Consider the following 11,211-nt stretch of genomic DNA (forward strand, 5'->3'; position numbering starts at 1 on the left):
CAACATAAGCAAATTACAAACAAGTTATTCACATGTGTTACGCCATTGAAACATCGTATCGCCTGACAGAAACACTCCATTGGTCCCTAAGATCACTCAAAATACTCAGATTAGTCTCCTGTATAAGCTGTGTAATTTGCATCCTAAGGGTTTGTAATACTCTGTACAAAGTCGACATGATACCGACGACACGATACTGAAATGAGTATTTCAGGTAATGAATCTATGTCAGGATCTATTATTTCAGGTGGAACGAGGTCTTAAATCACTAATGAATGAGGGACACGTCATTGATGGCGCAAATTTTGGAAACACAATACAATCTTCACATATACACGTGTTTGAATGGTATTTCCGTGACTGTTTAAAATACAAATAAAAATATAAAGTAACCAGGCAAAAAATTTCTAGTTTAAATTACATACGTCATGGCATTATATGGCAGTTCCAGAATTTGGATCAGCTGCACTGGTCTTGTGAACATAGAACGTGTTAAGCTCAAATGTAGTACCCTCGAAGAAAGTACGCAACGAATTTACGCAGGACTACAGATATTTTGACGCAGACTGGAAAAGAGCAGCGCACCTCAGCTAAACATAGCAACTGCCGCCAGACAGTGGAGCACGACTTTAGAAACGAGTCTTAAATCAGAGACTTAAAATTTGATGACTGGTTATTTTGTGTTGTTATTTATATTTCAAAACACCTTGATACATTAAGTGGCAACGGTAAATTTCTTGCTGTTGGGTCACATCAGATACCTGATGTCTGAAAACCCGGTTGGAAACGAAGAGCAACTGGTTGGTGGGGTGTTAGCTGCCTAGCTCATTCTACATCAGACAACAGGTACCTCCGAGAGAATGTAAAATGTTACTATTTTGCGAGCAGTGAGATGCGCGGTCGCCACTTTTAACACTTCATATGTGTTTAAACTTATGGTATAAAGCGTAAATTTTTTTCTAATCAACGAGAAACTAATCACTCATTTACTACCGAGCGAGGTGGCGCAGTGGTTAGCACACTGGACTCGCATTCGGGAGGACGACGGTTCAATCCCGTCTCCGGCCATCCTGATTTAGGTTTTCCGCGATTTCCCTAAATTGTTTCAGGCAAATGCCGGGATGGTTCCTTTGAAAGGGCACGGCCGATTTCCTTCCCAATCCTTCCCTAACCCGAGCTTGCGCTCCGTCTCTAATGACCTCGTTGTCGACGGGACGTTAAACACTAACCACTCATTTACTATCATTTGTTCCCTACCTCAGATTACTGAGTTTAGAAACCTCTACCATCTCTATAATAATCAATAGCATATTCTATATACGACCTTACGGCTAAACCTTTCGGCTTCCTTCAGCATTCAGTTAAATAAGTGAGACGGCTTTCTAGGTCAGTGTCAATAAACAACTCAATTAACAGGCATCTAGTGCAATAGCATCCTGAACGATCTTCACAGTTCCAAGTGTACACATGGAGAGAGGTATCCACAAGTGGCTATCGTTCTGAAGACGTATACTACCGAACTCAACTAAATACCATGGAACTAGTGAATTTATTCGAACACAGCCTACAAATAGTGAAAATATTTCGTCTTCTTGACAAATTTAATCGTCCTAGTATCAAATATGGATATCTAATATTGCTCCATCTGCAGTTAGACTAGAAACACCACTTTCTTTATGAAGAAATAAAAAAACATATGGAATGATTTCCCATTTTATTATTGCAGGACGAATGCTCTTTTATTCTCGACAATCGCTTAATTGCGACTTCAATCTGTATTTCGTTTGGGTGCAGTACTGTAGTATTTGTGATAACCTTTAAACTATGACCGCTTTTTAAATTAGGCTCGTGATATCAACACTTGGTCCTAATTTTCTGCCAAGAAATGTTTTCCATAATTCAACAATAAACATCTTTAGAAACATGAATCCAATAAGTTTAGTGTCTAGAAAAGCATTTCAAAGAAACTGCAAACACACTCTTCAATAGCTGTTTGGTTTCCTTTGTTGCTATCAGTTGACCAAGGAAGTTTTTGTAGTACCAACTATTCACTAATAAATTCTAACCAAGTGAAGTAACATGATGACAAGCATACCTATTTATTAATTATTATGACTCGCTGTGTCCTCCATATCTTGCAACCAAAGGAAAAGCTCGTTTCGGATGTTGCATAATTCATGACGTATTACCGTAGTAAATCAAGAACTACAAATGAGAACTAATTTGTGTAAAATCTATTGCAAATTTCTACAGTACTTGATCTTGTGGAAGTTTTGCAAATTAAGTAGAAAAATTTCCATTTTGGATCTACATATTTTAACAAATGTTTTCATCATGACCAAAAGTGAGCCTGTATTGAGAGTACATGCTGCGAATAAGCTAACAAAGTAATCGCGCCTTGTGAGTTGGCATAATTGTAGCTTCCAGGAGAAAGCACACTAAGAAAATCTGTCGGTCAAGTATTTAAGTATTGTATTGCAGTGGAGCAATATTAGCTATGCATATTTGCTTTATCTCTTCTATTAAAAATGTTTTGTGCAGAGAACTAGTCACAAAAGACGTTCAGAATTTTCAAGCGAGGCAGAAAGCATAAATAGCATATTTAGATGTAGAAGCGAAAGATGTATTCCTTTTCGAAACTTGCATTTAAGGTTAATTTCAGAAATTATTGGTCACATATATGAGTTACATAAACAATAAGTAGACTACCCACAGCTGTCGCCGAATACCACGAGTACGCTTGCAGGTCTGAGATAGCGGTCCTGTTTTATAATTTTGATTTCTTTTGTAGTATTATTCACTTTTCAACTTTGGAGAATATGGTAAAGTTTGTGCTTATCATATGTTCACAGAGATAAAGGTAGAGTGTTCCGATAATAATATGATTGTAGAAGAAACGTTGAGTGTCTGTGTTGAAGTATCATCCAGTGACAGTCGGAACACACAATTCACTCAGTAGCAGTATCCATTGCCGTACCCAGTAAATTTGCAATACGAGGTGTGAGGTTGAGAAAGATAATCGTTTGGGAGGTGGCTGGTTGGTTTAGTCCAATAGTGGCCACTACTACGGCGTAAAGAAATGTGATCTGGCTGCCGTTATATAATTGTCCATGCTTCAGAACGGTGCTCATCCTTACAACATTCGTTGTGAGTAAACATATAGGTTTTTCGCAAACTATGTTCAATCACAGCTTCTACTACATCCATAAGTACTTCATCAACGCGATGTTGAATCCTAATTTTGCTTCCGTGCCTTCGCCTACGTATCACCCAGCCCTATCGTATGTGGTAACACAAAGATTGAGTTTAATTGAGTTTAAATACGGCTCTTTGCCACTAACGTGGAGCTGTGAGTAGTGTTTCAAACTGTATGTCTGGAGATTGAAATAGCAAGTAAGCGAAAAGTACGCAACAGAAAAATATAGAGCAGAAGAAACAGGAACACTTTAAAAATTAAGCACGGAGGTATGTAGTGGCGAGAACGTTGGATGGAAAAAGTGGTTAGTCGAGAATATGATACAGCACCAGAGGATAATGTAGTATCTAGCAGTAACACTGTCTAAAATGTTCTCCGGCTTCCAGCGTCGTCAAGCGGTTACAGTGCCATCAGTTTTCAACCAAGCACTTCCTGCCCATTGTCAAGTGGTATTACTGCCGGTCGGCTGCTGATAACCTCTTATATACTCCTACTCTCGTTGCTGGTGTGACGTCACTGGTGCTAACGGCACCGCCCTAAATCGCATTCGTTGACTCGATGTTAAATGCTCCCGCTTCAAACCAGCGATAGCTGGATTCGTGCCGGTGCTGAGATGCAGGTCGATGTCTCTACTAGGAGCGTTTTCAGTGCTTCTTATTCCAATGGTGTCCGTAATTACACTGTACGAGGAGCCGTTAGTGTGAGCCACGACAAAGGTTTCTTCAGATTTGTTCCGGTGACCATCTTCTAGCGTATGCTCAGCTAAAGGGGATTTTTCTGGGTAGCGCAGACAATAAAACCTTTAATGCTCTCTACTGTGTTGTCTTGTAGTGCGCACTGTTTGTTAGATCTTAGGAAGACCGCGCTCGCCAGGTATTTTGTAGATCGAATTTGTTCTGAGACGTGCCGCATCTTTAACTGGTCTTAGTAATTGGAGGAGTTTTGATGGAGGCGTTAACAACGATTTCAGTTTGTGTCTCTTCAGAAAACAGCTGATCTTACACAACACGGACTCACAGAATGTGAAAACAGCGAACTATTTTCCTGCTCCTCGTCGTTGGTCTTGTTTTGTTTCTTGCTAGAAGCAACTTTATTTATTTGGTGATTGTCGTAACCGGCGTTGCTGTTGACCTCTTGTAGGTGGCTGAGCTCATGGGTATGTTATCGACATCTGATATCATTTTTGCACCACGTGCCAACATTTTTACCGCAGTGCGCTTCTGTGCCGGATAATGATGGCTAATGACGTGCACGTACAGATCGGCGTTCATATATATTCTGTGGCCAAAGCATCTATTTCTTCTGTGGTGGACGAGGGCGTCGATGAAGAGGAAGGTGTCGTCTTGATACACTTTCATAGTGAACTGTGTGTTAGTGAGAATTTTGCTGAGATATTCCGCGTCCAGGGACAAAATAACGGACGTATCATCATTTATCGATAGAAATCTCTAGCATCTAGGCTGTGTCTAAAGTAATCTTTAGGTGTCTGAGGCAGAACATCTTTGACACACTTTCCTCCAGCGACGAGTGCTTAAGAAGCTCAAATGATTTTTTATTATTTTTATTCTCGATTTTGGGTCGCGTGGGAGCTACTGTCAAGTATTTTGACAGTATTTTACAGATATTCGTATCACAGCCCGAATGTTCCACAATTACGGCTGCGTTGACCTCTGCAGGAAGAACCAAATTGCCTTCATCATTGTGTAGTGCACGTAGGCCACTGCGCTCATCTGTAGACTTGTTTGGCGCTGTTGGCCTTGCCTTTGCGAGTGTACAGCTTGTCTGACGACGTACTGCGTCCACCCTTTCGCTGGGGAACTTGCGGACTGTTTGTTCGAAGTCATTATTTCACAAAGAAATTTGTCCCACGGTGGAGATGAGAAGCGCCGATGTCTCTCGCCGTCAAGTTCATCTCTGTGCGTTCGGAAGATGTGATGTTCTTTGTTAGGAATCCGTAGCCGCGTTGAACCTTTGCCAGGGCAAGGCCGTGAGCGTTCTTCGCAGTTACAGATGGGCACCATAAGAGCACGTGCGCATACCTCCAGGTGCTTCGTGGTGTTGTGTATCTTATCCTTAGGGCGAAGCTGGCCTTCTGGAAGTGGTGGTGTCAGAAGAGGTACCAAGGCAAATCGTGGAACCGTCTTCTCGTTCGTTTATATAGGAAGAAGACTAGTGAAATCGACAAACTAGCCGTCTTTACGTTCAGCATGCCCAGACGTATGATACTGCACCATCTTTCCTTCACGTGCAGATATGTAATATAAAATCTTGCGGCGGTTACATTCAATAAAATGTTTTCTCATTACCAGCCGCGTCAAGCGATTAAAGTGCCACGAAGTTTCGACCAAGCACTGCCTGAACATTGTGAAATGGAATGAGTGCTGGTGTGGTGCTGGTATGCCCTAATTTTCTCTAGCCTCGTCACTGGAGGCCACCGTATCGCCCTATCTGGACATATGTTGACTCAGTGTTTGATGTGCGCTTCAGCGACACAAGCTTGAACCTGTAAGCTGACGTCTCTATTAGACTGTATTCAGTGATTTTTGTTTCAAGAGCTTCTTTAATCATATTGCCTCAAAGCAGGAATGAGCATAAGAAGTTTATCGCCTACGCTGCTTTAATTGAGCATGGGCTATGAAATACTCACCTGATCAAATTTGACGAAACTTCTCTCGTGGCTCACAGTAATGGGTTTTGCGACAATGCAATTAAGGAAGCCACTGAAATAAAAATCACTGAAAACACCCTTATCAGCTCGGCTTGGGATCCAGCTATCCCATGGTTGAAGCAGGCGCATCGAACTTCCAATCAACGTATATCCATACACTATACGGTCAAAAGTATGCGGACACTCCTATGTAAAGTGGAATTGACAACTGTATGTCAGCAGAGGTGAATTTACGAGTTTAAAAAGGAGCGGCGACTATTGTGTTGTCAGTATAGAAGCCGGCCGAAGTGGCCGCGCGGTTCTGGCGCTGCAGTCTGGAACCGCGAGACCGCTACGGTCGCAGGTTCGAATCCTGCCTCGGGCATGGATGTGTGTGATGTCCTTAGGTTAGTTAGGTTTAACTAGTTCTAAGTTCTAGGGGACTAATGACCTCAGCAGTTGAGTCCCATAGTGCTCAGAGCCATTTGAACCATTCAGTATAGAAGCAGCAACAGCAGAAATGGGCCCTCAGGAGAGCTCAGTGACTTCAAACAAGCACTTGAGTAACAAATCGTTTAGGGCTATTGTCACTTTAGTAACAAATCGTTTGGGTTATTTCAGCTCTTTTAAAGCTGCATGAATCGACTGTTGGTGGTGTGACTGTAAAGCGGCTTTGCGATGGAGCAACTGCAACTACAGGCAGACCTCGTCTACGACCTGATAGGAACTGTAGGACATTGCGGAGGGTAGCTGTAAAAAATCGCATGAAATCTGCGGAAATAGGAATCACTCGTGGTTCCCAAAGTTCTAATAGCAATCCACTTAGCACGGTGATTGTGCTTAGAGAGTTAAAAGGAACTGGGTACGCCGGTCAAAGAACTCTCCATAGGCCACATACACTCCTGGAAATTGAAATAAGAACACCGTGAATTCATTGTCCCAGGAAGGGGAAACTTTATTGACACATTCCTGGGGTCAGATACATCACATGATCACACTGACAGAACCACAGGCACATAGACACAGGCAACAGAGCATGCACAATGTCGGCACTAGTACAGTGTATATCCACCTTTCGCAGCAATGCAGGCTGCTATTCTCCCATGGAGACGATCGTAGAGATGCTGGATGTAGTCCTGTGGAACGGCTTGCCATGCCATTTCCACCTGGCGCCTCAGTTGGACCAGCGTTCGTGCTGGACGTGCAGACCGCGTGAGACGACGCTTCATCCAGTCCCAAACATGCTCAATGGGGGACAGATCCGGAGATCTTGCTGGCCAGGGTAGTTGACTTACACCTTCTAGAGCACGTTGGGTGGCACGGGATACATGCGGACGTGCATTGTCCTGATGGAACAGCAAGTTCCCTTGCCGGTCTAGGAATGGTAGAACGATGGGTTCGATGACGGTTTGGATGTATCGTGCACTATTCAGTGTCCCCTCAACGATCACCAGTGGTGTACGGCCAGTGTAGGAGATCGCTCCCCACACCATGATGCCGGGTGTTGGCCCTGTGTGCCTCGGTCGTATGCAGTCCTGATTGTGGCGCTCACCTGCACGGCGCCAAACACGCATACGACCATCATTGGCACCAAGGCAGAAGCGACTCTCATCGCTGAAGACGACACGTCTCCATTCGTCCCTCCATTCACGCCTGTCGCGACACCACTGGAGGCGGGCTGCACGATGTTGGGGCGTGAGCGGAAGACGGCCTAACGGTGTGCGGGACCGTAGCCCAGCTTCATGGAGACGGTTGCGAATGGTCCTCGCCGATACCCCAGGAGCAACAGTGTCCCTAATTTGCTGGGAAGTGGCAGTGCGGTCCCCTACGGCACTGCGTAGGATCCTACGGTCTTGGCGTGCATCCGTGCGTCGCTGCGGTCCGGTCCCAGGTCGACGGGCACGTGCACCTTCCGCCGACCACTGGCGACAACATCGATGTACTGTGGAGACCTCACGCCCCACGTGTTGAGCAATTCGGCGGTACGTCCACCCGGCCTCCCGCATGCCCACTATACGCCCTCGCTCAAAGTCCGTCAACTGCACATACGGTTCACGTCCACGCTGTCGCGGCATGGTACCAGTGTTAAAGACTGCGATGGAGCTCCGTATGCCACGGCAAACTGGCTGACACTGACGGCGGCGGTGCACAAATGCTGCGCAGCTAGCGCCATTCGACGGCCAACACCGCGGTTCCTGGTGTGTCCGCTGTGCCGTGCGTGTGATCATTGCTTGTACAGCCCTCTCGCAGTGTCCGGAGCAAGTATGGTGGGTCTGACACACCGGTGTCAATGTGTTCTTTTTTCCATTTCCAGGAGTGTATTTTTGTAGTCAATCGTATGCGATGTTATAGGTGGTGTAAAGAGCGTCGTCACTGGCCATTAGAGGACTGGAAAGTAATGATTTGTAGTGATGCATCGCGCTATCCCACCTAGCAATCCGGTGGAAGGTTAATGATTTGGCGAATGACTGGAGAACATTACTTGCCATCAGCAGATAGGTACGGAGGAAACCGTGTTATCGTTCTCCGTGTTTAGGGTGATGTCTACTTATTGCGCTTGAGAAATGGATAAACTCGGAAGGATATGAACACGTTTCAAAGCATATTGTACTGCGTACAGTAGAACAGTCTGGAGACGATGATTGTATCAACATAATTCACCCTGTTATAATGCAGCATCTGTGAGGCAATGATTTGTAGACAATAACATTCCTAAAATTGACTGTCCTGGCCATAGTCCTAACCTGAACCCAATACAAAGCATTTTTGATTTATAACGTCTACTTAGATCAAGACCCCTACGTCCATCATCACTATATTCTATGGTTTCGGGTCTTGGTGTGGCATGGGCTGCATTCCTCCACAGACATTCAGACACCCCACTGGAAGTGGTTCCAGCAGAGTCCAAGTTGTAATAAAGGCGGAGCTTGTATGCACCCCAAATTAATGTCCACCAGTAGGTGTTGGTATACTTTTGATGAGATGATATATATAGGTATACCACGGAACCCAGTAATGTCACAGCCAACAGCTGGACTATCAGGTGTCGTTCCCCTTGACAATAAACAGGGAGTACTTGGTCGAAAATTCGTGGCAGTTTAATTCCTTGAGGCCGCTAAAAATTAAGAACGATTTATTCTGGATCCGACAACAGTTAAATTGTCAATGGAATAAGGAGTAGTGGAAAAGTATGTGTGAAGAGAAAGAGCACGTAAAACAGAACGCACGCTCTAGTGGAAGAGACGAACAAGTTATCATACAGTAGGATTCAAATCAGTTGAAAAGCTGACGACGGATAAAAGCGAAGAAAAATAGGATGAGGTACAGGCTTTGTATTTATTGAAGAGCCATAGCAGCATTGGCCTTCAGTCATTTTGCGATTCTACCGTTTGCTAAAACGACGGCAGCTCAAAGTCTTGAGTCCTCTCGAATAAAAGGCTAAGAGTTTGAAGGGTAACACACGTTTCAGGAAGCAACATAAGCAGTTATATAGCACCGTAACGTTCCAGAAGCAATAGATGACATATTTTCAGTGGAGCGAAATGTTTGCAGACACTACTAGAAGAATCAACTACGAAGACATGCACTACACCTCAAGGAGAGTTGTTTAGCATTTCCTACTAGAAGCTCGCTCGCGAAATACACTGCAAGAATGTCACAGAGATTACTACATAGATGTAGAAAGCTTGTGTGCTGACCTGGTGAGGAGGGCGGCGAGCGCCCAGGCGAGCAGGCAGATGAGCAGCGCGCGCGCCTTGGTGCACACGTAGCCGGCCCGCAGCGGCTCACAGATGGCGTAGTAGCGCTCGAAGCTGATGGCCAGGATGGTCAGCACCGACGCGTGCGCCACCGTCAGCTCCACGAACGGCACCGCCTTGCCTGCAACACAACAACACGCCTCCTCACTATCTATCGACTGACCAGCCACTACCACAGACATGCAGCAATTCGCAAGCAGCGTACTAGTACTGGAAGCTGATAGCCAGGATCGTCAGCACCTACCAGTGTACCATCACCAGTTCGATGAATGGCACCGACTTACGTGAAACACGAGGCACAACCTGGCGAAAGGATTACCGTACACCTACCTAAAGCGCAGCAGATTCACTTAAGGCACCGTATAACTTTGCGCTGATGGCCACGTCTGTTAACACCAATATGTCAGCCGCTCTCATCTTCAAGAAAGGCACCTCTTTCGCTTCCAAAATTACGCCTCCACACCGTATGATAGTGTAGCCTTCTGAGGGCCGAGAGAAGTCACTTAAGCGTTCACGCCCGCCAGTTTGGGAAGAGGGGAGAAAGGTCGCAGTTTGATAAGTATTTACAAGGGTCCGGACTGCAAAAACAAGGAGGTCACTTTGCTTGTCATACAGGACACTGATACAATAAAATGTCTTCTAAAGTGATTCGTCGACAGATATGCATGTCAAAGAAGTGGAAGAGGTTGCTTAATAGGGCCAGAGTTATGTGTACCAACGAAAGCGGCCGTTTAACGGTTGAATTTAAATCCCATTCATAATAACAAGTACACGATGCATTGCAGCTATGTATAAGAGTATAATAATAACAATGGAAAGAGCGGGCAGCGCTACGCCTCAAGGAAGACAAGAGTTCAGCGCCCCCTGTCAATGCTGGCTTAACCAGGAGCCCATCGCTGGTCAGCCCCAGTACGGTCACAGTCTTCGAGAGCATCAGTACTGAGTGAAAGGAATACCATACTTAGCCTGCGTTCTGAGAGTGGTAATACTGTGTCAATGTAAATGCACGTAGGAGGCACATAAGAACATCAAGCCAGCTGATAAGAAGTTAAGTTATGGTTTTCTTTCTTTTTAGAAATAAAGTGTCCTATTAATTAGAAAGTTTAATGTACAGTTGATTTTGGATCCCTTCCACCGGCCATCGCAATGCCTTTCCTTCCTTGTTTGTGTTGGAGCTGTCTCTCACAGTGGCCGACACTGCAACAACGGCAACAACAATAATAATAATAATAAATAGCCCCATACTCAAGCCAAAGCATAGGGGAGCAGATGCAGGAATCCGGAACCGCCGATCATGGCAAAGTCCTAGTGGAGATGGTTTGCTATTACGTTCTTCCAATCTGTTATGAAGTGTTACGTGTGTGGCTATGATGACCTTTTGTACAGTGTAGTGTTGGGTTTGTGTTGTTGCGGATGAGGGGAGGGAGGGGGGGAAATCAGTGCCGGCACATAGCCTGCCTGTCACCAAGAGCACCAAGGTGTCCGCCGAACTTAACGTTGATATACGACGGACGAATAATCGACACTGCTAGATGCCCTCACTCCATCAGACACCACGGAGAGGTTCGGAATGTAATCCATGACACTGGCGCAGAGACTGGTGATGACGA

At 45.0% G+C, this 11,211-nt stretch overlaps 1 protein-coding gene across 1 annotated transcript in view; it reads right to left on the reverse strand.

Moving 5' to 3' along the window:
* LOC126260644 (uncharacterized) overlaps positions 1-9,783 on the reverse strand; it is a 91,350-nt gene extending 81,567 nt beyond the window's left edge. The window contains exons 1-2 of the mRNA XM_049957981.1: positions 9,765-9,783; positions 9,542-9,722 (exon numbers count right to left, since the gene is read on the reverse strand). Coding sequence (XP_049813938.1) covers positions 9,542-9,722; positions 9,765-9,783 — 200 coding nt within the window. The remainder of the gene's footprint in view (positions 1-9,541; positions 9,723-9,764) is intronic.
* Positions 9,784-11,211: the final 1,428 nt, after the last annotated feature.

Source organism: Schistocerca nitens, chromosome 5 (genome assembly GCF_023898315.1).
Source record: "Schistocerca nitens isolate TAMUIC-IGC-003100 chromosome 5, iqSchNite1.1, whole genome shotgun sequence".
Lineage (NCBI taxonomy): Eukaryota > Metazoa > Arthropoda > Insecta > Orthoptera > Acrididae > Schistocerca > Schistocerca nitens.